The 9786-nt window shown below is 34.7% G+C and overlaps 2 protein-coding genes across 4 annotated transcripts; one reads left to right on the forward strand and one right to left on the reverse strand.

Annotated features, from left to right (window-relative positions):
* Positions 1-1116: 1116 nt before the first annotated feature.
* Positions 1117-7443, forward strand: LOC110668033 (putative disease resistance protein RGA3). Of its 3 annotated transcripts, XM_058151902.1 has the most exons (5): positions 1117-5040; positions 5140-5308; positions 6490-6545; positions 6682-6772; positions 7006-7443. In XM_058151902.1, the coding sequence occupies exons 1-2, from the start codon at positions 1668-1670 to the stop codon at positions 5157-5159; spliced, it is 3393 nt and encodes a 1130-aa protein (XP_058007885.1). In that variant the 5' UTR covers positions 1117-1667; the 3' UTR covers positions 5160-5308; positions 6490-6545; positions 6682-6772; positions 7006-7443. The 3 variants fall into 3 exon arrangements, with proteins under 3 accessions (XP_058007885.1, XP_058007884.1, XP_058007883.1); XM_058151901.1 differs by having other exon boundaries at positions 6682-7443; XM_058151900.1 differs by lacking the exon at positions 6682-6772.
* Positions 7444-8122: 679 nt separating this feature from the next.
* Positions 8123-9287, reverse strand: LOC110668030 (uncharacterized). Its single transcript, XM_021829057.2, has 3 exons — positions 8919-9287; positions 8748-8811; positions 8123-8458 (listed from the first exon to the last, which is right to left on the reverse strand). Exons 1-3 carry the CDS (start codon positions 9207-9209, stop codon positions 8289-8291), a joined length of 525 nt encoding a protein of 174 aa, XP_021684749.2. The 5' UTR covers positions 9210-9287; the 3' UTR covers positions 8123-8288.
* Between the last annotated feature and the right edge of the window lie 499 nt (positions 9288-9786).

Here is a 9786-nt window from a genome sequence, read left to right on the forward strand (position 1 = left end):
ATGTTACATTTTTAAATTGAAGGATTGTAATGTTACAATTACATAAGTTCAGGGATAGTTGTTAAAATTTATCCTAAAATAAAAATGAAAGTTATAATTTATAGGTCTTGATTTCACCCACAAATATTCCCCTAATGCATTTGCAAAACAATTTCACATCAATAAGCCGCAAGTTGGTGTCAAGCCCTAGGGAAATTAACGGGCAGTGTTGAAACTATGCTAAACATTAGGTAGTTTTATAGTACAAATATGTTTTTAAAAAAACAAAAGGATACAATATTATTAAAATATTTCTATAATAAAATAATGTCATATGTTAAGTTAAATCAAGTTATAATTATTAATTTATAAAAAAAATTATTATGATATTTTAAATTTAAGAGAGAATTTTATTATAAATGGCAAAAAAATTTATTATAAATGGCAAAAAATTATGTGATTGCTCTAAAAAAAAAAGTTGATATTTGAAAACAATTTCTTCCATGGCATTATAATGTGCTGGCTTCAATGAATTGCACAATAATAATTTAAATTATTATTAATTAACATCATTTTGAGAAGAAAAATGCCCATCGACTAACCTATGAATATTTTCATTCATTTATTTTCTTTAATGTAGGTTTGAAAGCCAAGGTTTTTTTTTTCTTTAAATACACTTTTGCCATCCAATTTCCTTTAAATATTCATACATTTTATAATTTTAGTGTTAGATCATCATTAATCAAAACCATAATGAAAGCAAAATTGTTAATTTATAAAGACTTAAGGGGGAATTTATCCTCAAGTAGTGTAGAAGTGGCATCACCTGTCACACTTCTTCTTACGATTTGAAGGGGATCTTTTGTAATCAACTTTTTTTTCTTTCTTTCTTCTTCTTTTTCCTTTTCTCAGTAGAGAATTAGAGTAGTAATAACTAGAACCTGAAGCTATCATATGAGTTATATCACTTCGAACCAGCTAAATCAATTAGGCATAATCGACTTCTTTTTTACTGTTCTATTCTGGTATGCTTTCCATTACACACTAGATGTTAAATTAATTACGAAGGGATTTTTTGAATAATGAGTGCTTTAAAATTCTGAAACGTCAATTCTTATCATTTTTTTTTCTTTGTCATAATTTAAAAAAAAAAATGTTCTGGCAAACCTTCAACAGGTCTAACACTAATTACTTTTTTTTTTGTATAAATATATTTTCATATTAAAATTAATCAAACCCTTCAAAATTAAATCAATCAAAGGAAAATTTTGGTAGAATTTTCTGCTACACGTTCCAGGAATTAAAAAAAAAAAAAAGAATTAAGATAAAGGAAAAAAGAAAGAGAATACTATGAGCACCATCTGATCAATTATGCGTGGTTCTGCATGTTACCATTGAATTTGCAGGAGAAATTTCCTTGAATATACAGAAGATTTGTCGCTTAGGAACAGGAAGTAACAAGTTGAATATTAAAAAAAATAACTTCTCAATAGAAAAACAACATCCTTGCTTTCACGTGCGTTGGCTCCTGCGCGTTTCATAATATTAAAACCATCAATCATGCAAATGATTTTTTAATAATTTACACGAGACCTTGACTTCACTCAAAAATATTGCCTCTCCTTATCATCTTCTAGTTTTCAACTTCTGCTTCAACTCATTTCTCTGATCTTTGCTGGAAAGAAACGATGACTGACATGATCTCCAGTTTCGTGGTAGACGCAGCAATATCCAGGGTGGTTTCACTCATTACTGATGAAATCATGCTTGCTTGGAATCTCAAGGATGATTTGAAAGGCCTCCAAGAATCTCTCACAATGATCCGTGCTGTGCTTCAAGATGCAGAGGAGCAACAAACAAAGAGGAAGCCTGTGAGGCTTTGGTTGAAGAAGCTCCAAGATGTAGCTTATGAGGCTGAAGATGTTCTTGACGAGTTAGGCTATGAGAATCTTCGACAGAAGGTTGAAATGCAAGACCAATCCGGAAAGAAGGTACGCAACCTTTTGCCATTCTCCAAAGGCACTGGTTTTGTTAAGAAGGCTGCATTACATGTCAAAATAGCCCACAAAGTTAAGAACGTAAGTGAATCGTTGAGTAAGATTAAGAATGAAGCTATGGGTTTTGGACTCGAAGTCATATCTAGAGATAGAACAATGCCTCAAATTGACTTGGATCGAGTGACGGACTCAGTCCTTGACAACACAATTGTGGGGAGAGAAGATGATGTCTCTAGAATTGTGAACTTGCTGAGTTGTTCCTGTGACCAACAAGTTCTTACTATTATTCCCATAGTGGGGATGGGGGGTCTGGGAAAGACAGCCTTAGCTAAATTGGTGTGTCAAGAATTAATAAAAGAAAAGCTTTTTGATCTTAAAATATGGGTCTGTGTATCTGATAACTTTGATGATCGAAGAATTTTAGAGGAGATGTTGCAAACTCTCAATGCAAACATGGGAGGGTTGACCAACAAAGATGCAATACTTCAACAGCTTGAAAAGGCGTTGGAGGGAAAAAAATTTCTACTTGTTCTTGATGATGTATGGGATGATGTATTAACAAGGTGGGATGATTTAAAAATCCGTTTGGAAAACATTAGTAGAAACAACGGAAATGCTATTGTTGTCACCACTCGGAGTGAGGAGGTGGCATCAAAGGTGGAGACGTCTATTTCATGTAGGCATAAATTGGATTTGTTGTCTGATGATAATTGTTGGTTCATTATGAAGGAAAAGGTGTTAGGAAATGGAACATCAACCCCCCTAGACCTAGATTTGGAGGCCATTGGAAAGGAGATTGCAAAAAAATGTAGAGGAGTGCCATTAGCAGCAAAAGTTTTAGGTGGGACGATGGGTTTCATCAGGGATAAGAATGCGTGGTTGTTGATTGAGAAAAATGAAGTTTTGAATGCATCATATGGAAAGGATAATGTTCAGTCCATACTGAAACTAAGTTTTGATCACTTGCCTTCATTCTTGAAGTCATGTTTTGCATATTGTTCGATCTTTCCAAAAGATTTTAATTTTGACAAGGAAGAACTAATTTGGCTTTGGATGGCTGAAGGTTTAGTGATGCCGTCTAGTCAAGATGAGGGCAACAAGTATTTTAATGCCTTACTGCAGAATTCCTTTTTTCAAGATGTGAGAAAGGATCAATATGAGAATATTAGATGGTGCAAGATGCATGATCTTGTACACGATCTTGCATTGTCTCTTTCCAAGTCTGAATTATTGACTTTGGAAAATTGTTCAACGGGTGATAACATATCTTTCACTCGTCGTTTATTTATAAATCGTCAAAATGCAGCAACTTTAATGGCATTTCCGAAAGGTGGTACTAAGAAGCTGAGCAGTTTATTCATAGATGGCATTGTCTTTGATGGGACTTGGAAGTTGAAAAGGTTGCGGACTCTAATCTTGAAAAGTGCCAAAATTGAAGAGTTGCCATCTTCAGTTGGCAAGTTGAAACATTTAAGATATCTTGACATCTCAAGGACTAACATCAAAGTGTTGCCTGAATCCATCACCGGTCTCTACAATTTGCAAACATTGAGATTTTCTCTTTGCCGGTCTCTTAAAGAAGTTCCCAGAAACAAAATGTGCAATCTGATCAACTTGAGGCATATTGAATTTTCTGAACCTCACCATATGCCATCTATGTTGGGGCGGTTAACTTGTCTCGAAACACTGCCAAATTTTTTTGTGGCTCCAGGTGGGGGAAGTAACATTCAAGAACTAGAATGCTTAAACCAACTAAGAGGGGAGTTGAACATAATTTTTCTTGAGGAGGTGAGAGACAAAGAAGAAGCTGAGAAATCAAATCTAAAGGGGAAAATGAAATTAAAAGCCCTAGGATTTATATGGAAAAATGGAAGAGAAATCAGAAGCAATGATAAGGAAGTGTTGGAGGGCCTTGAGCCTCACCCAAACATAGAGAGAATAGACATAGGGAATTATTTGGGTGAAAATTTTCCTCAGTGGCTGTTAATGATGAAAATTCCAAGTAAGGGTGACTCTTTTGATAATTTGGTGGAACTTAAATTTTGGGACTGTCATTGCTGTGAAGAACTCCCGAAGCTTGGGCATCTTCCTCGTTTTAAAATACTTATGATACTTGGAATGGATAAGATCAGAAGCATAGGGAATGAATTCTATGGCATTGAGAGTGGAAGCACAAGCAATGGAGGGAGACTGTTCCCGGCATTAAAGAAACTATGCTTCTTTAATATGCCGAATTTAGTTGAATGGAAGGCACCGGTAAATGAAGGAGGTGAAACATATGTATTTCCTTGCCTTGAAGAATTGAGCATAGGTAAATGTCCTCGGTTGACAAAAATTCCATTAAGTGATCAGTCATCGCTTGTAAAACTGCAAGTCGATGATTGTGAAGAATTAAGCTATATATTTGACGAACTGCACTCCTTTCCGTCTCTTAAAAGTCTATCGATGGGTGGGTTTTATAAGTTAACTTGTCTTCCAAGTGTTCTGAAATCCTTCACTTCTCTGCAATCATTGAAAATACGTAGATGCAAAGGGCTGACATTCGTTCCTGAATATATAGGCGAATTGCATTCTCTTCGTCATTTATATATAACAGAGTGTCAAAGTTTGAGTTGTTTTCCAGAGAAGATATTAGGAGGGCTTTTCGGATTGAGGATTTTACATGTTGGTGGTTTCTCTAAGGCGTTGGATGGTTTTCCTTATCTGAATTCAATTCAAGACCTCCCATCCCTTGAGAACTTAGGGGTATATGGGGATTATGACAGTAGAATGAAGTCTTTGCCAGATCAACTTCAAGGCCTCACTGCCCTCAAGTCGTTGGTTATATGTAATTTCAATGGAGTGGAAGCTTTGCCAGAGTGGTTAGGCAACCTATCATCTCTAACCCACCTTAAGGTTTCGAAATGTGAGAATTTGAAGTATCTCCCTACAGCTATAGCCATGAAACGCCTCTCCAAATTAAGGACTCTCCACATTCTTGATTGTCCCCTTCTTAGGGAAAATTGCACCATGGGAATTGGCTCTGAGTGGTCCAAGATTTCTCATCTCCTGTCTATAATTATAGGTATGTTTACCCATCATCTGGCCTCTCTAAATATTTTGAAGATGATGATCTTATATTTTAATTAATTATTTATTTATTTTGTTGGTGGTGCATGAGAAGACGATGAACTTTTTTACTGAGTGGCCCGCATGATAAGAATGTGAATACTGAGAGGACAAAGAAGCGGAACTTTTTTTCCTCTACAGAACTTTTTATGGATAACTCCATACAGCCAGAATCTTGTTGTTGATTGATGAGACTGCCCTCACAAAACCTCTTGACATCCAAGGTACAATTCTTGTAGGCAATGATAGCTTAGGAATAGAACATGTCAAAAATTTTAATTCATAGTCTTATAACATGATATCTTAGGATTGAAATTGAGTAAGATTACATTTTGACTATGTTATCTTGAAAAAAAAAAAGGAAGGAGGAACAAATCAATTTGTTTATTTTGAACTGAAAGAAAATTGATGCATTTTGAATTGAGGAGCTCTTCAATACAGTATCAGTATTTTAAATTCATGAAAAATAAAGAAAAGAACAAAGAGTAGTTGGTTAATAAGAATATCAAGTATCTAGCTACAGCTACAGTCATGCAACACCTCTCAAATTTAACATCTCTGTATTTTATATAAAGTTTCCCTTCTTGAGAAAAGTTGTGCGAAGGGATGTGGCTCTAAGTGGTCAAAGATTTCTCAGATCCCAAATGTCACAGTAGAAAATGAGGAGATATATTTATAATTAATTATTTGCGGGAGGAATATGCAAAATGTCTCATATTTCAGTTCAAAGCTCTTACTAGCTCTAGACACAACCAATTTTAAATTTCTCTAAATTATCCATTATTTTATTTTATTGCTTATTTTCCTAATTTTAATCACCTTTTTTCCCTCCCTGGATACAGACATTTCAGCCTGTTTTTTCTGTAAAATCAATTTTAGGCAATTCAGTTCCTTCCATGTGCAATATCATTTTTTTTTTTTGAACAAAACAAAGGAAAATGATCAGGTTTTTTGTTTCTTACAGGGTGTTGTTTATGAATAAATGCCCATCTTTTGTTGTTTGTTTGAAGTATATACTAGGAAGCTTGCCTTTGATGATCTAAAGATTAAAAGAAAAAGCCCAATTGAGAAATACCATCTTTTTTTCATTTTTCTATACTTTATGGTTTCATTAATTATATTTTGACTCTTCAGCAATTCATTCTGGGATGTCTTTCTTTTACCGGAAAGTGGACACTTATGGATTATAAATAAATGCACAAGATATATGCTATCACTCTGCCGTTCATTTCCATTGCGTATTGCGATGAATTCATATGCTATGGTTCTTCCATCATCTTATGATCTATTATTACCTTCATGTAATTTTGATTTGACTCAGAATTTCACAAACTTTAAAGTATAGATTCATTAAGGAATAATGATTTATGCCAACTTCTAGTTATGTAACCTTTTCTATCAACAGGGGTGTTGCTGATAATTCTTTCTCAAGTTTCAATAGGGGGCATGGCTGCATTGCAGGTTTTTTTTTTTTTCTCAACTTAATTTGTCCCTTCTTCTCTGCTTAATTTGGACTTCACAATACTAGCTATGATGTTAGATATACTTTCTTCTGATAGTAAAGTTTTACTTGAGCCAACAAAGTCAAATTGAACAGGATAGCTAGATTCCATGAATAGAAGGGATATGAAGCAGAAGTAAGGAAGAAAGAAAAGAGGAACTTTGGGAAGTAATTGTCAAATAAGATGGTACTTGGATGTGAACTGTGAAATCAAATTTAAATTCCTATTTAGCAGCTCTAATGCCTGTTTATCAATCTCTCACTTTTTTCCATGGCAATGGTGTAAAATGTATGATTTTCTACTGAAGGGTTAGGCAGCAGCATCTTTCAAAAAAATTTGACCCAGTTTGATGTTTTGTACTGTTTGATGGTTGATGTTAACTTGATTAATAGTATTTTATGATTGTAATTCTTGTACAGGAGATAAAGAGTGGATTCACTTCAGGATAACCTTGATTGTATAGCAGTTGGTGGCGTAAAGCAAATCAAGCTCTTCTTTAGTTGGCCTGGTTAAAAATTCTCGGAGTGTAGGAGTTCATTCACCATTGGATCGAGCTCAAATTTGGTCAGCAAGTTCTTGACACCTGGTTCTTCAGTTTGAATGGTGGAGATCGAAATTGGAAACTTCTAGCCTGGTTAGTCCATGAATTTTGCCTTGTTTTTGGTGAAATTCTTCATCTTTTTCTTCATCTTCTCTAGAATTTAATCTCTTTGTTATTGAAATCAATTTGTTTATGTATTGTGACAATTATGGATGTGGTATTTGTAACATTATTTTGTTTATAGTGGAGATTTGTGGTGGACTCAAAAGTCCTGTGGTTTTTCCTCTTTGATTTGAAGAGGTTTTCCACGTAAAAATTCCTGTGTTCTTAGTGTGCTTGTTATGGTTGTGTTTTGAGCAATTTTTATAATTAATTTGCTGCTGGAATTTTGATGGAACTGTGATAAATTGGTGCTAGGCTTGTTGACAATTTATGATCCATATTATTATGGGTTTATATTGGTATCCTGAAGCCTGTATTTATTGCTTCAGCAAAATTTATCCAAATGCCAATTATTACTGTTCTATTTACTAGTCTGTTTCCTGCCTGTTAGAATCACTAATAATGTAGGATTGTCTTGCCTTTGAACTTGATATTTGGAATTCCATGTAGTTAGAATTTTGGAGGTTTAAGATTGAAGCAATGAATGCACCCTTCAAGTTAAAATTTTGGAAGACCATCATTCATGGAGATATAACTTTAATGCGATCTGTCGTTCACAAACGGCAGCTCTTTAACCTGAAATGATTAGTAGGTTTTCAATAGTATGTGAAATAGGCGACAGAATAGTATGTCCTTGCCTTGAAGAATTTTCCATTGACAATGAGATTGAGCTTTTCAGTGGGTTGACAAATTTCTTTGTGGCAGCATGATTGAAACGAATGCCATTGATTTCCATTTAAAAATGGCAGGAAGAATGTTATTATGTTGTACGTAATTTCACAGAAAATCTGAATTCTTGAAAGACTGATATGATGATTTAACTAGAATTGGTGTTTGCATCGCAAAATTAAGCAAGTTTTGTCAATTTATCATTCAAGTACACTTCAGCATCTTCTAGCTCATTACTTTTTAAGTTCAGAGGCAATTCTCTTGCAACAAATCTATATCAGGTATGAATAGCTATACAAAGGAAAATTCATTCAGCAGCTAACACTCCCTTCATCCGGAGAAAAGTCTGGTAAAAAAGTTCCCTGAATTGGCCTTTTCTCGACATGCTACATGAACATATCTTCCAAACTTGTCAACTTGCCTTGGCTCCCCTCCGGTATCTTTCCTGCAGACCTTGCAAGTTTTGTCAACCCAGCCATCTTCCACATATTGGCCATCCACTGATTTCAAGATGAGAAAATAGGACAAACTGTTAAAGCCCAGTAAAGCTAGTACTCAAAAGCAGATACAGCAAGAAAGATGGCAGTTTTGAAACCTGTCCCTAAATCTTAAATGAAACTTGATGGTGATTATGGCATGAAGAAGAACTATTCAAACTTTTTTTTTGTTTGATATTAGATTGTTCTCTAGTTTCTCTCCCACTATTGATCATTACAAGAGAAAAATGATGGATACCAAGAATAAGATTTTGACAGAATGAATTTGAAACTGGAAGAATGAACTGCATACCATCAATGTAAGATTTGAAGAAGTCCTTGTATGTCCCTCCAATTTTCCTTCTAAGAGCGCCATACTGCATTGAATGAGAAATTCAAGTCACATATTGAGTACACCACTGCAATATAGAGATTGAATAGAAAGATTATTACTTTCTTACATCAAACAAGAACTCTGCAATACCTGTTCCCTAGTCATTCTGCTACCAGACCTGGTGTTTTGTCTAGCTTTCTCAAGAAGTTCAGCATCTCTAGTAGACCGAACTTGGGAGAAATCTAAAGCTTCAGTTACACTGCTCAACAAAGATTGCTTACTCTTCTTTGGCTCCTCTTTACCATTCTCTGATTTAGCCAAAATTCTGAAGTTAGAGCTCTTATGAAGCCTGTGGTCAGACAAGAATTTCTGTGCAACTCCAACCTGTGAAGGGAAACAACAGTTTTGAGATGGTGACAACGGAAGAGTTCTAAGTCCCATGTCTATTTTCCTGAGGCTTAGTAGTATCAAATTCAATTTTCACTCAGAAACTTCGTTTAAGTTGCTCCTTTTATATAGTTAGCGTGGCTGTGCTTGGCCTGCAAAGCAGAACCACTAGTTTATTGCAATTTGTGATTGCACATAGCTTGGCTGCCACTCAAAACACTGGGTGGCTAAAGGAAAACTACGTGGTCCTTCGCCCAACTACTAAAATTGAGAGGACCAATTGGTTTTAAACTTGGGGAAATGCACAAGAAGTATCTCTTGACTAACATAAAAGAGATCTCTTTATATATTCAATATCAATGGCTGGCAGTCTTTTTTTTTTTTTTTTTTTTTCAATGTGAGAAACAGAATTTTCAAGTGATAATTGTTAGACTTGAAAACCAGCCGCAGGAAATTTGAGAATTTGTATTTGCATATGCTAAATCTTGTTTTATACAACTAAGACATTTTGTTAGTGAATATTAATTACCATAAGGTCTTTAAAAGTTTTAGTTAATTACAAATAAGCCCCTCTTGCTGACACTATTTACTATGAAATATAAAAATTAAATAGCATAATTGGAAAAGGGAA

Source organism: Hevea brasiliensis, chromosome 8 (genome assembly GCF_030052815.1).
Source record: "Hevea brasiliensis isolate MT/VB/25A 57/8 chromosome 8, ASM3005281v1, whole genome shotgun sequence".
NCBI lineage: Eukaryota > Viridiplantae > Streptophyta > Magnoliopsida > Malpighiales > Euphorbiaceae > Hevea > Hevea brasiliensis.